Below are 23,656 nucleotides of genomic sequence, written 5' to 3'. Positions count from 1 at the left end.
CTGACATTAAAAACTTTTATTTAAAAAAATGCATATTTAATTCTCTCAGAACAGGCTATAGTGTTAAACCTATATCAACAAAGGCCACTGGATACTACATACCTTGACTTTGAAGACTCAGCCCATCTCTATTTTAAATTTGCTTGAGCCTTCAAAAATGTACAATATGGCTTGGCTTGGCATCAGCTTGTGGCTGAAACAAGAGGGTCAGAAGATTCAGATCAATCATGCCCAACATCATGGGCAGGGCTCCAGTTCCCAGACAGGAAAGTTAATCTCAGCATCTCCCTGTGTTTTTGGGACCAAGGATGTAGCCTCTTGCCCTTGGCTTTGGAGAGGCCATGTCTGTTTTTCTACACCCATCCCCCCCCTTTTTTTTCAAACTTTAAAGCCACTGATTTCTCAAGGTAGGGGGGATGTAATTAGGAGTTTTAGTCTGTTGAAATGTGACAAAACTTTTCGAGGCCTTCATTTCCTCATCTGGTATGTGAGGGGGTTGGACTTGAAGACATTTCAGGTCTATTTCTGGTTTAAAAATGCTTCTTACATGGAATAAAAATGTTGGTTTTTTATCAGTTTTAACAAGACAACTCAACCACCCCACCCCTTTGTGGATGGTTGTATGATCGGAGAGAGAAAATATGAAGAACTGCTGAGCAGCCATCTCTGAAATTGCTTGGAGAGACTGCAAACCAGGATGTTAGGTACAAAGATGCTTAGAAATTATGGCAGGACTTGGCCTTTGCTCTTTCTCCTCCACCTTCCTATGTAACGTTAAGGTTCCACATAGTAATTATTTTCAAACTTCCAGGTCATGATGTTTGCCTAGAAGATTTCGTATGTGTCAGGCTCTTTGGAGATATAAGATTGAATTATTGCTATACCGTTCATGTAGAAAGCTATAAAGCCCTAGTTACCCACTATTTGTACTACAGGTTTTTAGGGTAATAAAATTGGGTATTTGGGTGTGGTTTGGCAGCTTTCATATAATCTCAGGTGCTCTGCCTTTTTGGCCTCTTAGATTATCCTTCTAGCATTAGGAGCTGAGAGGACAATTGTAGACCTTTGAATTGTAGGGGCTGGGTCACATCACACCCATTTACATTGCTTTGTGTTTAGGAAGTTTCAGTCCTAGGGTGCTCACACCCTGCATTGTTGGGCAGTGTCAATGAGGATTAGGGGTGGATGATAATGCAGGCAATGGCTTTCAGCAGGTTTAATATTAACTGTCATCCTAACACAGATGGCATCCTGATATACATATCTGTCTTTGACTTTCTTGAGTTCTAGTCCAAGACATCTAACTCCTGGACCTTTCTTTTGGGATGCCTTACCCACCCCTCAAACCCAGTATATCTAAAACCGAACCCAACAGCTTTTCTCCAAAGAAATGTCCTCTCTTGACTTCCCTAATTTAGTCAACAATGCCTCTGCTTTCACCCTCGCCCAGCCCACAAACTCTGTGTCATTTCTTATTCTTGTTCACCATCAGTGAGCACAACCGAGTACCGACTCCTCATCTGTCCTTTCCATCCCAGCTGCCCGCTCTGCACCTCAGGCCCTGTGAGCTCTCATCAAAGCTATTGTCACAGGCTCCGGATGGGTCTCCGCCTCCGGCTCTGCCCTCTCTCCAGCGAGTACATCTGCGCTACTGTGTTAACCTTCCCCAAGGGGCACTTACTACCCTCTTCTCAACTCAGGTGTCCTCAGCATCTCCCATTGCCTTCTTAATAAAATCCATGTGCCTTTTCTTGGCATTAAAGGCTCTCTATGATTGGTATCAGCCGTCTTTATGTCTTTACCTATTTCCTCTTTATGTAAATGGAATGCTCTGCTGGTCCCCAATAAACCTTTATACTAAAAGCTATTTCCTTTATCTTAGCCTGTCTAAATTTGCCCCGGACTTCATGGCCCAGCTAAAGGCCAGTTTGTCCACATAAAAGCCTCCAAAATCATTTTGTCTGGAAACAAGGCCTCTTTTATATGACTGTTGTGACAGGGCTCATGGACCATACATGGCTTTGGAGTGTAGCTAACTGTCTATTTACCTAGGATTTCTCCTAGAAGAAAGAGGCTGTATCTTTTACATTTTCCCATCTCCCAGAACCTAGTACATTCAGTTCTATTATTTTTTTTACTGAATAATGCATTACTTCATCATGGCAGAAGTCAGAATACCAAAGAACAATTTTCTGACACATCGAAATTTCTTTTCAGAAAGTACTCATTGATCATGTTGGTAATTTTTCTCTCTTCATAATTAATAACTAGGTACTCAATTGGGACTTTTTGCTACTGAACTATTTGACCTCTGAGTTACTTTCTGACAGTTGCATGAAGCACAATAGTTTTTTAAAAGGACAAGAACAAATGTCCTCTACACTCTAGTGTCTTCCTGTGTATTAACATAGATGAGGGTGGAACATGGAGCTTAGCTTGGTGCTGGTTAACAGCAGCTTGTTGAGTAAATGCATTAATTAGGTTTCTATTTCTATTTTTATTGCTACCCATCTATAATCATTTGTATTTGTTTGAACTAAGATCTCTAGATTTTGTATAAAGTGACCCTTTCAATAAGAATAAATGTGCTTGACAGAACTGATAGTTGTACGCACACCATCTTGGGTAGGGCTGGTCCCGTGGTCTATTTCTCTGAACAAAGTCATTGCATCTGTCATGGGCACATGTCATGCAATGACATGTGGCCTCCTCTACATGATTCTCTTTCCTTCTGGTTCTGGTAACCTCATCCTGCTCATGCCCTTTTAGACCTAAGGGTGGTCATAACTCTGCTGCCATGGGCTGCAGTTTCTAGCATTTGCCTGTGGTTCCACACCTTCGCCGACAGTCCTTTTATAAATACACCTTCCTCTTATTGCCCAGTTTGAGTGTGCCATTTGTTTTCTGCTGGGATCCTGAATGAGACAACATATCTGTATACACCACATGCTTTTTCAAAGCCCTTTTTTGGGGGGAGCTTTCTTTAAATCTTTATTCCTTGTGAAAATGGGGAGAGTTCAAGATGACAGCCATTAGAAAACTAGATGGAATGACCGCAAAGTTATTTTGAAAATGTAATGTGTGTGTGACTATTTTTTCCATTTTATCATGAATTTCAGAGTCTGGCGCCATTTAAGGTGTGCTAGGTTATTCATAGCTTTGTTTTTATCTTCCTAGTAGCTCAAGGAAGATGGCGAAAGTCCGATGAGTGTTTTGTACTCCTGTCTCACATCTGTATGAGGCTGGGCCACCAGCTAGAGTTTAGAGTCACAGACAGAGGAAAGAGTCACTTTCCTCCCAGAAAGCACAACTGGTCTCACAGGTTCCTGAGCAAACACTGGATTGGTCTGTGAGCAAGACTGTCCCTTATGGAGCCTAAAAAGGAGCAAGTGGTCAGGTGGCCACGTGTTGAAGGGTATCCTCGGCCTGAACAGGAAATGTACTCAGAGGAAAGTTACAGTAACTTCACCAGCTCTGTGGTCAGGAGGGAGGTGCTGTACACCAAGGAAACCAGCGTCACCTTCACAGAGTGTTCACAAACACCGCAGGGCAAGATGGTTGAAAATAGAAAGCTTTCATTTTCTCTGGTTCCTGCCTGACATGTTAAATTCTGTTCAGTCAGAATTTTAAAAAAGGAAACGGCATGATTAGGATCTTACGATCTGATTTTTAAGCTGCAAAAGAAACTGATTGTGATGTGCAGAGATGGAACCCAATGAAGTTCTTAAGAGGTTCCGAGAGAGAGTCACATTGCTAATTAAAGACCTATCATATCTCCTTTTACTGCTTCCTTAACGTCTCAATGCAAATGTCAGTCTCGAGTGCTGTCTACTCTACTCTCTGGTTCACTAGCCTCTAGGTGCCATTCTGTTTCTCTATGGTGCTATGATAGAGAAAAGGAAAAATGGCATATCATAAATTAAATATGATAAATATATGCAAGTCACAAAGGTCCTGAGGTTAAGAATTTGCCCAATGAGGTTTAGACTGAAAAGTGACTTCGTGTATTGACTAATGTTCATGTTCAAAGTGTTTTCGTACACACCTGGGCAAGCTGAAATAAAAGAGCTGGGATGGCATAACTACTGGTTGTGGATCTGAAATAATTTATAAGAGGCATTTCATGTGACGGTATTGTCTGTAGACCTTATCTGGGGTCCATCTAGAACCTTTAGGAAGTCTCTGAAATCATAAGCAAAATGTTTTGTGCGCATGCATTACAGGCAAAGAAAGTTTGGAAACATACTTTTTCTAAATATGACCATGAAATCAAGTGAATCTGCTGAATGCACAAGGTTGGTTTTCTGAATAGAACATTCATGATTTCAAACATTATCCTAGAAACATTAAATAAATAACCTTAGCTCTTCCATTATTTGTGTGACCTTGCTTAAAAAGTCACTTACTTGTTTTGTTTTCAGTTGTCTCCTCTATAAAATAAGGTTTTGGCTTAGATCACCTCCAATGTTCCTTCCAGCTGAGCACTTTTTGCAGGACGGTATTCCAGCAAAATGGTGGAGAAAACAAAATTTTAACTTAGTTTTGTCCTGCTTCCACTCCATTTACTCCCCTACTCAATGGTATTTTCCTAACTCTCACTTCTAGTATCGTCCAATTATCCGTCCAACTTCGAGAAGATCTAGAATCAATCACTGAAATTGTGTTGAAATTTCGATGCAACCTAAAAGAGGGAAAAGAACAATAGACTAGAAGTCATGAAGCATGAGCAAAGTTGTAAGCATGAGCCACTTGTCCTATAAACTTGGGCAACTTGTTTGACCTCTTTAATCTCAGTTTCCCCATCTGTGAAATGGGCATAAAGATGACTGTCCTATTTATTTACCTCACAGGTTAATATGGAGTTCATATGAGATAAAATAGGAAAAAGCACTTTGTAGCCATATGAATGTAGGCCACAATTATTAATTTAAGTCAATGTGTTTCCCACATTGCCTTTAAGGCTTCATCTTCTTTTGAAATCCAAGCATTAACTGAGTTGGTGAGGAGGGTCCTTTCAGAGGCAGGTTTCCTTCTCTGGTGCTTGGAACCACACCCAAGAGATGGTTATCCACTCCACCTGTGCAGAGAGTTGATGGTTATTAATACAGTAATTGACCCATTTACAACAGGCAAAAAGGGAAAGTTTTTTTTTTTTTTTGGTAACCAATTCTCATGGAAGCACAAGTAACTTCCAATTTTCTAAAAGTCAACTGTCACAAGATTCACAGATTATCTGTGGGAAATCTTTTAGCTCTCACTGCCTTTCTTATAAGGAGCAGATAAGTACCCTTTCACCTCCAATCTTACTCTTCATGTTGCCTGTTGTTAAGGAGGAGTTGTGAGGGAAAAGAGGTTTGAGGTTACAGCTTCCTGTCTCCACACCTTTAGCTGATTTAGCTGCTAGGAAAGGCTTTGAAAGCAAAGCACTAAATTCATCATCAAAACAACTTGTCAATTCAGTTAGAGAAATGTCAGTCAAGCGAATCTTTTGATACCAGAAGCAAATACAACTGATGGATTGACAATGTTTCTCTTCTAATGCAGTAGGTTTGACCTAGGTGGACCCTGTCTAACTACTCACAAGAAGGAAAACCAAATATCCACAGGGAAAGGCTAGGTCTGCTAAGACCAAATTAACCTGAAAATGGGTGCTTTTCACTCCTAACATGAAAGGAATCAAATACAAGTTAGTATAGGCAAGCTAAATATTTCTCTAGTGTCTTCTGAATCTGGATATTTTCTTAAATTTTATAATGTGTTCTTAAATTATTTGAAGTCCTGTGGATTCCCTGAAACTCAGAGAACCAAAAATAAATTTCAAAGCCAAATGTCATTTGATGTTTCCGTTATTGGTAGCTGTGACTTATCCATGTTAATACTCTACTCCAATAGAGTAAGGGGTGTGCATTTTCACAATGCTCCATTTTAAGAAAAACATAAGAATTGTTGTGTCTACTGTTAAGTTATACTGATCACATATATTCAGTATCATTTAGAGAAATTGGTTATCTTTTTCTACCACCACAGGTGAATTTCCTTCATTTAGTGTCTCTTCAAAGCAGATGTAGATTTTGAAGTCCTATGAGATGCTTTCTCACCTAGGCTTCTCTGTATGATTGACATGAACCAAGGTGGGACCAAGGGCTATCAGGGTATAAATGTTGAAAACAAGAAGTTCTATCAGCCAATCTTTCACTTGGGTTGAACCCTAAACTAGGAGACCATTGCCACACACTAGCACATATTTGGGAAACCACTTCAAGCATAGCTTGACATGGAACTTTAAAATTATGTGTTGACATGGAAGACAGAGAAAAGTAAACATTGACAAATATATTGGACATCTCTTTTTCATCAAATGGCCATATAATCAATATTTTTAAAGCTCTTTCCCAATAAATTTTAGTACAAGGAGTCACACAAAAAAGGACTTTTCCTTCCCCTTTGCAGTTGTTGGATGTGCCATCAAGCAGGAGAATATTGAATATGTAACAGCCAGTGAAGACCCTGAGATCTTGGATTGCTTTTCGGTGAGAGATTGCTCAATTTGTAGTGCTGAGTTAGAATGGGTTCAGAGAAATCCCCTTAACTGTGCTGAGGTTTGAATTTGGGGGCTCCATGGATGAACAGAAGGAAAGTCTATCTTCTAGTTATCTCGCTTTATTATGCTTTGTGAATGAAAAACAGTTTCAGGAGAGAAAGACCACCACTTCTACCTTGTGAGAACAGAAGACAGTGAACTAAGCTCCAGGCAGTCAACTGTGTTCCCAGGAACTTTTGAGGTAACTAGTATTCTCTTTGCAGTGATCTTTAGGCTGGAAGAATGTCTTTTTCATAGCCCAGATGTCTAAACTTCACCTCAGTTTCTCATAATGAGTGAAGAAGAGATGTAGGTAAAGGAAAAACAGTATTATTACTGGTTGGCCTGTATGGCCTGAGGATAATTATTTTAAGCTCCTCCTTCTCCCTCCCTCACCACATCTAAGCCAATGCTGAGTTCTGCCAGTTTTAACCTGTAAATATTTCTTGAGCGCATCTACTTCTCTGTAATCATAGTTCAGGCCCTGATCACCTCTTGTCTAGGCTACTACGACTGTATCCTAGCTGGTCCCCCTGTTGTCATCTTATGCCCTTTAAATTTACCTTCATATTTTTACTAAAGTGGTATATATAAAATGAAATCACCTTTCTGCTTATGACACTTCAGTAGGTCCTCACCACCAGCAGGAGAGCTCAAGCTGTGAACCACGCTTGTTTTGCGAATCTTGTCTTTTACAAGTCATGGTCCAGCAAACAGAGGCAGCTGTAACTCTCTACATCTGTCCTTATCTCCTCTGCAAAGACTCTTCTTTTTCTCTCTTTGTCTTGTACTCCCTGTAGTCCACTACCTCATGCCCTATTCTCCACCACACACTCTCCTACTTCACTTCACCCCTGACACAGAGGCTCATCTTGCAAGGCTTTTACTTAATAAACTTGTTGAATAAATGTATGCATACTTCCACACTCAGGTCAGCAGTCACCTTCAGAAATCCTTAGCTGATTCTCGAGTTGCCCACAGAAATGCTGTGCAGATCACTGTGCCACTATTTTAAAAGTAGCTGTTGGTGTATCTTTCTTTCCCACCAGACTGTAAGCTGCCCAAGGATAGAAACTGAGCCCTGCTCATCTTTGGGAAATAGATTTTTCTCTTCTGTGTGCATCTTGGGAGGGTGTCACATTCTGAGTGGTCGAGACATATTAAGCAAACTACTGGAGTATAGATGCTGAGCTTCTTTTCATTCTTCCCTCTCCTTCTCCTCTCTCCACCTCACTGTGGGTGCTGGGAGAAGGAAGCCAAACTGGGTCACCATCCAGGGTTTCTCTCCAGCTTTTCTTGGTTTTTCTGCTTATGCTCCCTTTTATTACCCTAGCAAAGAAGTCCTATTCTAGCCAATCCTTTTTTTTTTTCCTTATGTCATCTCTCAAAGGCAGAGCAGGAAGAATTTGACTTCCCCTTAACACAGAATCCAAATAATTAGGAACAGAAACAATCCCTGGAGGGCTCAGTAAACAGAAATATCAATACCTAACCTGGACTCCCTGAAAAGCAGGGGAGATGCTGGCATTTCTTGCCGGGTTTGGTTCTTTTAATCAGAACTGGCCCAGTGATTCTTTCTAAGTAAACAAAGAATAAAACCAAGCAAAATGAAACACAACAAAAACCAAGTTGAATTTCCCTATCATGACAGGTTGAACTTTTTGGTTCCTTACATGTGTTTTTCAGTGCTTCTAGGGGGTGTTTGAATGAATAATAAATGAAGCTAATGTTGTTGAGACACAAATTTTGAATAAGGAATTAACGAGATGGTAATCAGACCTAGCTTCTGATAACAATGACACAGTCAGATTACCACCTTTCATTTATTGATTATTTAATGAGATCCTATCATTCATACAGTAGTATACAAAGAAACATAACAGATTGTCCTTGCTCAAAGAATACCGGAAACTGGAAGCCTAGGGGAAATAAATACACACAAATCAAAAACTCGAAGCGTATGAAACAAGAGGTGTTCCACGTGCAGAACCTGACCAAATGGCAAATGAGTGAACAGATAGTAATCATTTTGAGACCTGAGAAGGGAGAGACCCTCTAGGCCATGAACTTAGCAAAGTATGGAAAGAGGAACGTGCGCACATTATGTTGCCGGGATGTTAACTTAGACAGTCCAGCTAATTGGGAGGATTGGGTTTGAGGAGATGAGCCTGGAAAAATCTGTGGAGGCCTAGGATTTGAGGATAAGAAGTGAATTTTCAATTGTTCAGTCACTGGTTCTCAAACTTGACTGCAAATTAGAATCTCCTGAGAAACTAAAAATGCTGATGGCTGGGTCCTATACACAGAGATTCTGATTAAATTGACCTGGGAATCAAGGGTTTTTAAAGTTGCAGCTGATTCTAATATGCTGTCAGCTTGAGAAATCTGTTACATGACGGTGATTTTCAACCCTCACTAAATACTAGAATCAAAGGGGGAAATTTTTATGATAGTACTAAAGATGACCCACAGAATGGGAAAAATATTTGCAAATCACATATCTGAGAAGGAACTTGCATCAAAAATATGTAAAGAACTCAGATAACTCAACAATAAAAAGGCAGCCCCATTAAGTGGGCAAATGATCTGAGTAAACATTTCTCTAAAAATGATAGACAAATGGGGCACCTGGGTAGCTCATTTGGTAAAGTGTCTGCCTTCAGCTCAGGTCATGATCTCAGAGTCCTGGGATCAAGCCCCGCACCAGAGAGCTCAGCAGAGAGCTGCTTCTCCCTCTCCCTCTGCTGCTCCCCTTGCTTGTGTGCTCACTCACTCTCTCTCTCTGTCAAATAAATAAATAAAATCTTTAAAAATAAATGACAGACAAATTCTTTAAAAAGCATGTAAAAAATTCTCCACATTGTCAGTCATTTGAGAAATGCGTATCAAACAACAATAAGATACTGTTTCATATACACCAGAATGGCTATGGTAAAAAAGATGAATAATAACAAGTGTTGGGAAGGAGGTGAAGAAATCAGAATCCTCAGACACTGCTGGTAGAAATGTAAAATAGTGCAGTTGCTTTGGAAAACAGTTTATCAGCTCCTCAAAAAGTTAAACAGAGTTACTGTATAACAGAACAATTCCACTCCTGGTATACACCCAAGAGAACTGAAAGCATATGTCCACACAAAACTGTATACATCAATGTTCATAGCAGCATTATTCAGAATAGCAAAAAAGTGAAAGTAAATGATGAATGGAAAAGCAATATATATATAACAGGATATTATTTGGCCATGAAAAGGAATGAAGTTCTGATACATTTTACAACAGAATGAACCTTGAAAACATCATGCTAAGTGAAAGGAGCCAGACAAAAAAGGCCATATATTGTATGAGCCCATTTATATGAAAGTCCCAGAATAAGCAAATCCATAGAGACAGAAATATTCAGTGGTTCCCAGGGGCCTAGAGGAAAGGAGGAAGGAGGAGTGGTTGCTAATGGGTATGGGATTTTGGTTTGGGAGCAATAAAATACAATATTCTGGAATCAGATAGTGGTCATCCATTTGCAACTTGTGAATATAATGAAAAAACCACAGCCAGAAGGAAGGAAGGTGAGGGGGATGAGCAAAATGGGTGGAAGGGAGTGGGAGATATGGCTTCCACTTGGGGAATGAGTAAGACATGGGAAGAACGGTACGGCATAAGGAATACAGTCAATGGTATTGTAATACCATTGTGTGGTGACAGATAGGAGCTACACATTGGTGAGCATAGCTTAACTATAGAGTTGTTGAATCCTATGTGGCACACCTGAAACTAATATAACATTGTGTGTCAACTATACTCAAAGAAAACAAAATAAAACCCAACCACTGAATTGTATACTTTAAAAGGGTGAACTTAAAAAAAAAAAAAAAGAGTGGCTTAATGGTAAATGGATTATAGCTCAGTAAGTTGTGTAAAAGAAAATGAGAAGAAACAATACAAATCCCTTCTCCTGTCCAGCATAGACTAATTAAATCAGAATTTCTGGGAATGGGACCGGACATAGGGTTTTTTTTGTTTTTGTTTTTTTTACGTTCTTGATGTGCAGACAGAGTTGAGGACAATGCAGGTGACAAAAAGCTACTAGTAACTTAGTTCTACACATTTTCCTTCTTCCCAAAGCAAAAACAAAACACCTGAGCACTTGAATGCAAATCCAGTTTAAATTGTAGGTTTTATTTTAACAGGTTTTTATTTTATTTGGCTCTTCAGTATGGGTGTGTGGGGTGTTGCTTCAAAAAACTTTAAAAAAAATGCAAATAGGTTGACAATTATTAACATAACCCAAAATAACAGCAATTTTTTTTGGGTCTGTATTAAATTTTGAATCAGAGACACAAAGCCATTCATTGTTTTCGAGAAATTCATTGTTTTAGAGTAACGGAAAATTTAGAGAAATTTGCAAAGTTGATTCTTAGTGGTTAAGTGGTCTATTTCTCAGGTGGTTGTAGTTTACTTGGGTTTTTAGTCGTAGCTTTGCTCACCATCTATTCAGCGATTTTAGACAAATCATCTAATATTTCTGGGCCTCATACTGTCATTATAGTCATATGCCAGGCAATGGGGATATGGTGGGAAACAAGATGGAATAGATGTGTTCTCTTCCTTGTGTAGGTTATAATACCTAGTTCTTTGCTTTAAAAGTGAAGAGATTGAACTAGATGGTCTCCAGATTCTTTGATCATTTACTGGAATAGCGTAGAAGTAGAAAAATGGAGTAGAGGGGCAGCTCTTGTACACCTCTTCCATCTCCTGTGATTTAAGGGAATGGCTATGTGAAGTTCTTGAGAAGGCTTCTCTCAGAATTTGCTATGGAAGGTAAGTTAAACTCTTTGGGTTATGTCTTCTCTTAATTTTTATCCTACTCTTGGAATGGCCAATAAACACAGTCTGAATGTTTCAAAACATTTTAATTCCTTCACAAAAGCCTGTATCAGAACTTAAAACCAAATCTATTTGTGTATCCGTGTCAGGTGTTAAAAAGCCATTTCCAAGGATCCCACTCAATCAGGAAGACACACAATTAAGCATGATTAACATCTTTGGGATCTTAGTGCAGATTCAAAATTTCCAAATGCATAGCTGCGGTGCTCAGCGCCAACAGAAGGCCACATTCTGCCCTCCAAGTGAAAACACGCTTCATTGTTCCATTCAAAGGAGGGTGAAAATAATATCAAAAGGCAAACTTTTAAACTCTCAGTATAATTATCTTCCAAAGAGCTCCTGCATCTTCTTCTGCCAAGACAAAGCCTTTGCTGGAGATCTGTTTATTTTAAGATGTCTTGATTTCAGAAAAAAAAAAAAAAAGTCCTCATGCCCTTTTTCTAAGCAAATGATTTTTCCTTCTTTAGAAAACAAGATTCTGGTGAAGCAGTTGCCCAGGCTTGTGGTGTACGACAACGAGGTCAACCTGAGCTGCAAGTATACCCACAACCTCTTCTCAAAGGAGTTCCGGGCATCCCTTTATAAGGGAGTAGATAGTGCTGTGGAAGTCTGTGTTGTGAGTGGAAATTACTCCCATCAGCCTCAGTTCTATTCAAGTACAGGATTCGACTGTGATGGGAAAATGGGCAACGAAACAGTGACATTCTACCTCCGGAAGTTGTTTGTTAACCAAACGGATATCTACTTCTGCAAAATCGAGGTCATGTATCCACCTCCTTACATAGACAATGAGAAGAGCAATGGGACCATTATCCATGTGAAAGGTAACACACAACTCTAGCAGTGTGCCGCTCTAAAGCAATGGTTTTCAGTGGCCGTCTTGAAAACCAAGTCATGATCTGGGGTGGGGTTGGATAAATCCCAGAGAGGAAGTCTACAAATTCTACACTAGTGATATTTTGCATATTTTGGTCCTTTTCCCACTCTTCTATAATGTTCAGAAGGAAGGAAATGTACTCAAGTGCCATTCCCATGTTGTTTAACCCACTCTGTTCTATTTTTCAGAGAAACATCATTGTCCAGCGCAGCCGTCTCCTGAATCTTCTAAGCCATTTTGGGCACTGGTGGTGGTTGGTGGAGTCCTAGTTTTCTATAGCTTGCTAGTAACAGTGGCTCTTTGTGCCTGCTGGGTAAGAGAAGCAACACTGCTTTTGTGTAACATTTCCACTGCACGTGTAATCTGAACATGTTCAAGAATTTTACCTATGTGGTTCATTTTCTGTTTAACGTGTGATTGTTATTATTATTGCTGTTATTTCCCTGCTAGGTTTGGGTAGGTTCTCTTTTAGCCTGTTCAACTTTATCTGAGATGAAAAATCTAATGTGAATCCTATTTTCCAGAAGGCAGTAATTAGGTGGCCAGGCAGAATAAGAAGCTAAGTGGGTAAATCGGGGGGTGGGGATTGGGAGTCTTAGGGCTAGTTACTTTTCTTCTCCCCATTTTGCAATATCATGATGATATATAAAATAGTTTTAATATACACGTATGTATAAAAATCTAAGCAACTTGAGAATCTAGGCACTGAAACCAATGAACAATTTTGGTTCAGGGTCAAAAATTGTGAGAAATTTGGCTACTGAAATTATGCATTCAAACCTAGCAAAGAAACTAGGTCTGTTTATCTGAGTCATATTTTTATCTCCTCTGAAGCAGTTGAATTTCGTGAGGCCAAGTATGGTTGCTGTCATTATGAAACCATAATGGGAGTTAGACTTTTCTGAGCTCTCAGCACTGAATTAGAGTTTACCGATTTGTGCAAATGTTCATGTAATGAACTTGGTGTGTTTTTCTTTACCTTCTTCAAAGTTGAAGTTTTGAACACATCCTGATGACCACATCCACTGTTATGATGGGACTCCCTTACCAACGATCTTTTCTTTACTCAGAAACCTCCCTTTCTCATGTACACTGTGTGGGACAGAATAGCTCCTGCATTGATTCCATGCTGTCTTTGAGTTCCTTCCTATAAGTTAGATGCCTCTATGAGTCATTTCGTCAATAAGAAATGTAGCTGCTCAAGGATAAAGGACGATTTCTTTTGATATTCACCATCCATCTGGTATTAAGCATATTTAATGTTTAATGAGTGCTTATCAAATTGATGAATTGGTAACCCTCAAAAAGGCCAAACTAAGGGCTTAAATGAACATATCATTAAGACATATTCTACACATTTAACTAATCCATATATGGGTCAGTGATTTCTGGAACCCATACCAGGTGAAACCATCCTATTTACTAAAGACTTGGTGCTGGGGGAGTGGGTAGAGGTGAGGAGGGCAGCCTTGGGTTCGCAGTCATGTAAATGATAGATCCAGCCTGAGATCCTTTTATTTTATTTTTTTAAAGATTTACTTATTTGAGAGAGAAAGAGCATGAATGTACGAGTGGGGGGAGGGGCAGAGGGAGAGAATCCTTAAGCACACTCCCTGCTGAGCACCAGACATGGGGCTCGATCTCATGACCCAAGAGATCATGACCTGAACTGAAACCAAGAGTCTGACGCTTAACTGACTGAGGAACCCAGGTGTCCTGCCTGAGATTCTTTTAAACTCTGTTGGCCTATTTCCAAAGTTTGCCTCTCGATCATTCCCCACATGCTTCTAACATTTCAGAAGACTCTAGGGGCAGAGGGACATTTGTTAGGCTGCCTGTTGCTTAGACTGTCCCTTCTGCAGGGTAGAAACAAAGTGTCTGTTTGTTCTTGGAAATCCCTTATACTAGATAGCAACTTGGTATTTACCTGTCTTGCCTCCTCTAAGTTGTCAAACCTGGGAGCCTTTTACTTAGAGAAATATTGCTTAAGTTCTTCCTCTGATGTCAGTTGAGTCCCTCATCTTTCTGGATCTTGGGGTCTTCATACAAGGTACCATCCCACATTGAACCTCTGTGGTGTTGGCCAATGATTTTAGAATTTAGAATCTTAGTCCTTATTTTTATCCCTTGGGAATTTCAACTTCTTAATTTAAAATATAGGTGCAGTGGCTTTATGGGTCCAGGACAGGTGTTCCTTTGTAATATGCTGACCTAAGTCAATGTAATTTACCAGCTTCCCAGGAAGTAGTTTTGAGAATTATTTTAACTTTCAGTGGCCAGAAGGGTACTGCTCATCATTTAAAACTTATTATAAATACACGTTAGAATATCAGTTAGTATAATCAGGCACTAATTTGCTCAGTGACTGGAATCACCCAGAGGAACAAAAGCCATTTCTCATTTTCAGTGAATTTAAACAGTTCACTTTCAACTTGGAAACATCATAGACGCTATGGATTTTTCCTTGGTAGCACCACTTGCTTTGTCTTGATAAAACTTAACTTTGATCTTATTCTGTTTCATAAGTTCCCTGTGAATTAGGAAGAGCCAGTGGTTGGCATGATCTTATCTTCTGTGGCCTCTTAGGGGCAATTAGGTTGTCTAATAAGAACCCTTTATTTGCATCTCCACCTAGGTCTTTGTACTTTCTGACCATAAGGGTGTGAAATAAACATATATTTATATTCATAAGATAACATCACATTTTTCCCCTTGGCTCATCTTTTCTTGCTGCTATTACTGTTTAAGCAACCAGCACCTTGTTGAGCAAGGCAGATGGGCCATTAGGGATCCCTAGAGGTTAGCCATTTCCTGGGTCCTATTTTGGGAGCCTATTTTTGGCTGGTCTGCACTATGCCTTGGTGTGAGCTGCTATTCTCCGGAACTTCCTGAGGGCTTGGGATGTGCTACCGTAGGCAGTTGTAGGCTGAGTGGGTTTCTGGGAGCAGCTGCACATTCTATCCCAGCTCTTGACCTCTTGCTGACACTTGGGTAAATAAAGTGCTCCCCTCTGCCAGGCTGCTGCCGAACAGCACCTGTTACTATCACTCAATCCTCCACTCACTCAGCTGAGCTGCTAAACCTATTCTCTTTCTTAGTCTAAAGGAGCCTTCTTGAAAACATGGTGTTCTCCACTATCAGGCACAATGTGGGGAATATGGACAGTGTGTGGATAAGTGGTATCTGCCTTTAAATCCACTGTGGTCTTGAAGACTGTGTGTTTAAGTGAATTGTGTCTTGCTGCTGCTTCCAGGAAAGAGGCCGGTAAGGGTGGGGGTGGAGCAAGGGCAAGGGAGGAGTGGTCCTGAAATCACACATCTTTATCAGACATAGCAGAATGGTGAAGGGGCAGAACAGAGGACCCAGTCACACAGACACATAAGGCGAGTACTCTCCACACATACATGCAGGTGCATTTGGACCCTGTGGGTTCTGGATTCATGTTCCCAGCCATGCATGTGTCATTTCCACTGTTGTGTTTACAGTTTAGTGGACTAAATCCACTATCTGAAACTAGCATGAGGGGAAGCATGGGAGCTGGTTGAGCAGATCTTTCAGAGTCTTTGTGCAATCCAGAGAACCTCAGACTCAAGACATCTTCATTATTGGGGCCTTTCTACCAGCTATAGTTGTATTTGGGTGTCTGGAGGCAAAGACTACTATTTGGGAGTCTGGCAAGTGAAGTCCTCAGAGCTAGAGTAAGTACTAAAGTGCTTTAAAGTGCTTTCCAGGGTATCAGCAGAAGCCTTCCACATTTTTTTGGAGGCAGAGGTCTCCTTGCTCTTACTCCTGCCCTGCCATAACCCTGTGCCCAAGAGAGCTCTAGTCTTTATTTATAGAAAGGCTGTAGAGCCAAGATGTTTGAAGAGCAACTTTCCTCACCCACTTTGTTTCCATGACTACCTCTCTTGAATGAATCTTCCAGTTATGTCTGTTTAATGCTATCCTCTTCTTAGTTTCAGCTGGATAACCCATTCATCATTCAAATCCCAAATGACCAAAGCTGAATTTGTAATCTTCTCTTACAAATCTACTTCTCCTACTGTCCCACCTTATATCTTGGATGGAACAGCCTCTTTCCAGTCTCCCAGGCTCAAAAAATTGGTCATCTCTGGGGATGAGCAAGAAGGGTCAAGCAAGCCAACAATATTCATTCTAAATTTGGTCCCATATTTTGTATCCATTGCTTCCTTTTCATTCCATTCTTTTTCATGATCAGACCCCATAGATCGGGATTTCTCAGTCTTGGTGCTCTCGACACTTTGGGCTGGGTAATTCTTTGCTGTCGGGGGGCTGCCCTGTCACCAGAGGTTTTTAGGAGCATCTCTGGCCTCTACCCACTAGATGCCATAGCATTCTTCCCAGTTGTGACAACCCAAAATGCCTTCAGACATTGTCAAATGTCCCCTGGGACAAGGGGTAAGGGAGCTGGCGGTGTCAAGGGTGAGGCTTAGGAAGTCTTGGGCAACAGTATATATAGCAGTGTCACTGAATGGCTACTTAGAGAAGGATGAACTTGCAAAGGAGGCAGGGAAGGAGTAGCCAAACAGGTAGAATGAAAACCAGCATGGTACCATCTTATGGAAGGCAAAGTGGAAGAGTGTTTCAAAAAGGCAACAGTAATCATTAATAGAGAATGCTGCTGAGAATTCAAAAGATGAGGACTGAAAACATGTTAGTTGGATTTAGTAATGTGGAGGCCAGTGTTTTCCAGCCTTTCTTTAACACTTGCTCATGCTCATTTGACAAGGCTCAGGGAGGAGTTCATGGAAATAAAGCCAGGGCAGAAGCCGCTTGCTCACTTGTTCAAGGGCTCATGTCATTCATGTGCCATGTATCTACTTACGCATCAGGCCTAGGTGCCCAGAAATAGACATATCTTTTTCATAATAGGGAATTCTGAATTCAGAAACCTGGGTAGCTATTTTTAGAATTTTTATGGGTCTTTTATCAAACATGTAAATTTTACCATCACATTGGTTCAGAAAAGATGCTCTTCATCTCCAGTCAAAACTATGTTAAGATTCATGGTGCATATAACTCTTGCTCTGGGTTTAGTATTGCCCCTACTTCCCTCATCCCTGATAGAAGTTCATCCAGAAAGATCGGTAGAGGAAGAAAGGGATAAAGAAGGGGGGGTAATCAGAAGGGGGAATGAAGCATGAGAGACTATGGACTCTGGGAAACAAACTGAGGGCTTCAGAGGGGAGGGGGTGGGGGAATGGGATAGGCTGGTGATGGGTGGTGGGGAGGGCACATATTGCATGGTGCACTGGGTGTTATACACAACTAATGAATCATCGAACTTTACATCAGAAACCAGGGATGTACTGTATGGTGACTAACATAATATAATAAAAAAAATTAAAAAAAAAAAAGAAATTCATCCAGAAGGAGCTGAGTCTCAGGAACAGAGATTGAGTGACACTATTGTCTTTATGGAAATGTACATAGACATAAGAGAATAGGAATGTAACTAGTTATCTTGAACTATACCTCTCCACTAATTTGGACTCCGGGGCTATGAATTTATGATTATTTCAGACTCTAGAGGGCTGAAGGTCCTTTTGGATTAATGATGGAAAAACAGCTTGTTAAGCAAATGGCAGCTGTAAGAAGATTGCAGTGGGGATGCTTAACCTTTTCAAAGGAGGAAGGGCCTTCAAGAGTATTTACATATCAACAGTGGATATATTAATTAGATACGCTTTTGGAATTCAGATCAAATGACTGCATTGAGGGTAACATGGGTACATTGAAATACCTTCTTTGATACACTAAAATACCTTCTTTGATTCATATTTTGCATGTTAATTTAGAAAAGTCCCAAGTAGTTAGGTTTGATTAGGCACTATCTTAGTCCAAGGTGCTCAATGAATTCAGGTGTTTTCGGCTTCCTTTGACAGTCTATGTTCTGAGTAGTTGCCCCCTCTCCCCCCAACAAGTCTTAGAACCCCTCCCACTCCATCTCCCTCTGTTCCCCGGCCCCCTTCACAGTGACACTTCTCTTTTCTGCAGATGAAGAATAAGAGGAGCAGGATCCTTCAGAGTGACTACATGAATATGACCCCCCGGAGGCCGGGGCCCACCCGAAGGCACTACCAACCCTATGCCCCAGCACGCGACTTTGCGGCATACCGCTCCTGACATGGACGCCTATCCAGATGCGAGCCGGCTGGCAGCTCTTCACCTGCTCAACACAACTGCTCTGGATAGGAAAAACCCGCCTCGTCTTCAGCCGGCCACGGGCTCCTTTTATGGGCTCTTATTAGGCTCTTACTGCCAATTTTTCTAGAATGACTAGACCAAATAACTTTATTTTGAGACTCTGAAATGAAGTTAAAGAATATTCCTGTGGCAGGCTCTATCTTGTAGTGCCATGACCCAAATTCCAACTTACCATGTATTTATTGACTTAAGAGGTTACAGTAGAAAACAAAACAAAACAAAACAAAAACCCCATGGATTCTGTTAGCCTTGAAATCTGCTTTCCATTTCACTCCTATCTCACTCACCTGAACATTGTGGTCAAGTGAAGTGTGATATGGAAGGACTCTTTAGATGGAGAAGAAAGGTTTGAAACTCATTCCTTTTGGTTAAGTGGGGGTTTAGGGTGGGGATATGTTAGAGTGGGGGAGAGGGGAGGGAGACTCATACATTTTAAAAATCATTAAAACACTGTCTCTCATTCATGAAATGAGCCACTTAGTTCCTATTTAATACTGTTTTAGTTTAGAAAGATATAGACATTTTTTTTTATGTACTCTGGTCATATTTAGTCATTTTGACCAATGGAATTTTTTCGAAGCAGTTTGAAGCAAACAGTCTTGCTCTCCTTACTCCCTGTGATGGGAATTCAGTGCAGTATTCACAATAGGATTTGAAAAGAATAGAATAGTCCTCCCATACCAAGGAAGAATGTGTCAGGAAATGAAGCCACTTGATGTCAAAATCATTTGAATATTCTGAAGAGTTACTTCTTTAGCAGATCATTCTAGTCCAATCATATAGGGGGATTTCTGTTTGCTGTATTTCAGGCTTGCCTGGTTGGTTTCTTTGTTGTCTGCGTGGAAATCTGAAGTGGGACACTGAAAGCGCATCCAGAGCAGTGCTGATACTGTGAAAAGGGGGTTGGTATTCATTAGGGCGTGGGGGATGAGTCCCAAGAAACTCCTTCTGGAGGAGGAGAATAGAAGGGAATCACATGACTCTTGCCAATGTACTGAGGGGGTGGCCAACATCTGGTGGAAGATTGCCAGAAGACAGCAGGGAGAAGGAGACATGGCGAGAGTTCCTTTACAGTGACTTTATATGCCTTAGGGCTAGAGCTCCAGAACTCTGTGGGTTCAGCTGGAGGTCTATTGACATGGAGAAGTATTTTGGAGTGTGTCTTTTAAGACAGCATCAAAGTTCTCAAGATACCCTGCAATGCCTGACCCTGTAAGACCTGATCTTGTCATGACCATGGATATTTTTCTGCTTCTAGTTGGGGTCAACTGGCTATGCCTGGGGACCTTGAAGAACAGCTTTACTGCTGCCTTTACAATTTGTTCAGTGCTTCAGTTTACTCAGATGTTAGAGGAGTCTAGGTTTTAGAAGGAGATAAAATAGATTTGGTTCAAGTCTCATTTCTAGTTGGCCTTAGGAGAGTCACTGACTTTCTAAGACTCTACTTTTCAACTATAAAATGGAGGTCGCGATCATGATTGTTTGTCCCTATACTATAATCTCCATCAGGGCATGGCCCAAGTTTGTCTTTTTTTTTCCCCCCTGCTTGTCCATGGCACTAGTACCATATCTGACAAATGATATTAGCTACTATTATTATTGCTGTATAAGTAATGTATAAAGATTAAACTGAGGATTCCTGGGTGGCTCAGTGGGTTAAGCATCTGCCTTCAACTCAGGTCATGATCTCAGGGTCCTGGGATCAAGTCCTGCATCAGGCTCTCTGTTCAGCTGGGAGTCTGCTTCTCCCTCTCCCTCTGTGCTCTCTCTGTCTCTCTCTCTCTCACCCTCTCTCAAGTAAATACATAAAAATTAAAAAAAAAAAGATAAACTGGGCAATGCTCCAAGAAGAGAAAAAATATTGTAACACAAATTTAAACCCACTACCCAGGGGTAAGGTGCTATAAAATTTGAGAGCCTCTTAACTTCCACCATTTTCCTGTTTTGGTGTACTTTAGCTTGTAATGAAATGTACAGTGTTCTGCCTCCCACTTTTATGTATAGAAAGAGGTCTTTAATTTTTTTTGTGATGTGGGGAGGGGAATCCTATGATTCCAGACAGAAAATATTGTACTTCAGTTGACTTTGAAATGGGCTTCTATTCCACGAATATAATTAATCCAAAGAAGGTCAAACTCACTAGTACTTGGGTGACAAAGAACTTTTGAGTTTATGCTGGCACATGGGCTGCATTGCTCGCCTCTTGGCACACAGAGTTCTTTAATCCAAGTTACTGGATTGGATTTGAAAATGATAGAGCTAGAGAATTTTATAAAGAGCAACAGCAAAAAATAAATTTAAAAAATGGAAAGATTTGATCTTTGGTTAAAAAAATGGTTTTATTTTCTGATGGGAAAAATAGGTTTACTAAAGATGAATCACACTTTAGATTTCTCTTACTCACTCTGAACAGAGCCAAAGTAGAAATGTTAATAGGGAAGTCCGTTTTCACATGAGCCAAGAAATGGTTTAAAAACAGTGGTTGGAGCAATGGTTTTATAGTTTCAGATGTGATAATTATGAAGAAAACAATGTCATTTGCTGCTATTATTGTAAGAGTCTCATAATTAACAGTATTTCTATAATTTTTGATTGTGAGCTCACTTATTTTGGGTTGAGCGTGCCAAGTTAAAGAGACCAAGTGTACATTATATTCTGTGTATTCAGTGGTAAAATTTCTAACTACCATGTGCTTGTTTTTACTTTGTGCTTTAGTATTTGTCTTTCAGAGGAGGTATGCTTGACTTTTGGCCATGAATCTGGAGAAAACTTGCTATTTAAAAATGGTGTGGGATAAATATTTTTTTATAAATATCCAGTTTAGGTTTTTAAAAAAGAATCCAGACTTTCATATATTAGTTTTATTTCAAGCAAGGTACAAGCCTGGTTTGTTTACTTGACTTTAGTCACAATTTCTCATCAAACCAATGGTTTATATCTCTGGGATGTGTGCATTCTGTGTGATGTGCATACCCTGTGAGAGAAATCAGACTTCAGCTTTGACCCCCTCAGTCCTTTGGGTTCACTAACTGAACCACTAGTTCTCATGGCTAATTTAATGGGAATGTTGATGGTTGAATGGATGTCAGATCCCTCATTCCAGGTTTTGGTATTGCTGGATAGGAACTACAGCCTACCCGGGGACTGATCCCAAAGTGTTAGATTCAACATGCTGGAGGTTGGAGATGGTGGCAGTGATGGACCCAGAACCAGGGTCATCACTGCCGTAGACCTGTTATTAACCCAAGTCAAGGACGGTGGCAAGGACTTTCTCAAGTCCTGGCCGCGTGATGTCTTGAGATATGAGGCTTAGGAAATGTCTGTTATAGGTATATGCATACTCAGTGACATATTCCTTCTCAGACGTCACAAGCATGTTCCCACCTCAGGGCTTCTGCACATACTGTTTCCTCGGTCTGGAATGTTCTTTCCCAGATATCCACCTGGCTTGCTCCCTCATTTCCTTTAGGCCCTTGCTCAAATGTCACCGTCTACCTTAGTTAACCACCTCCCTGCCCCGCCCCACCAAACCCTATTTGCTTTCTTGGCTTGCCTTTTTTCCATAGCATTTCACCCTCTCTTACACTAGATTTTTTACTTATTTATTTGTTTATTGTTTGTTTCCCCAAACTAGAATGTAAGCTCCATGAGAGATGGAACTTTGTCTGCTTTGTTGATTGCCATATCCCTAGTGCCTACAATAGTACCTGGCATAAAATAAATATTTATTGATTGAATGAATGAATTTCATATACCTTATGGATTAATGGTCAGTTTAAATGTACTAATCACAATCTGAGAAGAGACAGTTCTGTTTTCTACTTTCCTATTAATAAATATCAAAATCCATTTTATCAGTGAAATAGGAGGTAATACATATACACAGCCAAAATTGGTAAAAGAAAACCTGAGGGATGGAAGTTCACACACATTTTAGAAATTTTTGTGCAGTGAGGAAAACCAATGGTGTTAGAAAGAAACATCTTGAAAAGTCATGCTAAGTAAGCCACAGTCAAGAGTAAGCTGATTTTCCACTGAAGTCCCCAAATCTACTCTTAATGGAGTATTGACTCTGTTTTAAACATTCCTTTAGACTAAGACTTCTAAAAATATTGCCTTTGTAGTTTAAATCCCCATCTTACTATTGAGCTGCTACTCATTTCTCTTTCTTTTTTTTTTTGGTCCCAACAAATTCTATAGATGTCTCGCCTGGCTGTGAATCAAAAAGAGCTCAAAGATGAGAATGCTGGGGACAGACAATTTCAGCTTCTTTATCTGTTATGTTCATAACTGAACACTCTAATGGCTTGCGATAATTTAAAAATAAAAGAACAACAATGAACAAAATTGTGGCCCTTGGAGTAAGTTGAAAATTCAAATCAGACATATTAATCACCACACACAGACAGACACACATACACAGAGCTATTATCTTGTGGGTAGGGGAAAGCCCTTGAACAAGAGACACAGAGCTGGTCTGGTAATTTACATAGCAGCTCCTATTTACTTCATTGCAAATTGTGCTTTGAAGGTGACCTGAAGTCAAATCGGTGTGCCATGAGTTCTTCTCCAAAGAGACTCTTCTTTGTTGAAATAGAGCTCATGAAGTTAAATAAAGGTAAACTTGACACAGATGAGTTTAAATGTGTTGTTCTACTCCAGGGAAGACTGAACTTAGCTAGTCACTCATGAATTCAACTGGACAAAACAATTCAATCAGAAAGGGACAAGGTTGGTCAAAACTAGCCATTAAGTGAATCTGCTCAATAAGCACTCCTTTGTTGGGCTAATAAAAATAGTGTAACTTAGTTCTGTAAAAGGTTCTAGTACCTCGAAACCCAAGTTCAAAGAGAAATAAGATACAAATGTCATAACTTCACCTAGCAGACCTCCCACCATGTTCTAATTACATAACTATGTGAATGGTGTAATTGCTCACAGCCCTGAATTAACTTTTTTCCTCCAGTATGATAAAGTATAGGGATTTCTTTTAAAGAGTACCATTTCTCTGATCTCATCTTGCCCGGATCAAAGATAAAGGATGAGTGAGAAAATCAAAGAAACTTCTGGATCCATCATAATGGATGCTT

General features: G+C 40.2%; 1 protein-coding gene across 1 annotated transcript in view; it reads left to right on the top strand.

Moving 5' to 3' along the window:
- The window catches only part of CD28 (CD28 molecule), a 30,743-nt gene extending 8,436 nt beyond the window's left edge, over positions 1-22,307 (top strand). Inside the window, exons 2-4 of the mRNA XM_008687395.2 lie at positions 11,929-12,285; positions 12,527-12,651; positions 18,357-22,307. Of these exons, the coding sequence (XP_008685617.2) occupies positions 11,929-12,285; positions 12,527-12,651; positions 18,357-18,485 (611 nt within the window). The 3' untranslated portion in view covers positions 18,486-22,307. The remainder of the gene's footprint in view (positions 1-11,928; positions 12,286-12,526; positions 12,652-18,356) is intronic.
- Positions 22,308-23,656: the final 1,349 nt, after the last annotated feature.

Source organism: Ursus maritimus, unplaced genomic scaffold, assembly GCF_017311325.1.
Source record: "Ursus maritimus isolate PB19 unplaced genomic scaffold, ASM1731132v1 scaffold_1, whole genome shotgun sequence".
Classification (NCBI taxonomy): domain Eukaryota; kingdom Metazoa; phylum Chordata; class Mammalia; order Carnivora; family Ursidae; genus Ursus; species Ursus maritimus.
The sequence above is the reverse complement of the archived record's forward strand: the minus strand, read 5'-3'. Positions and strand labels throughout refer to the sequence as shown.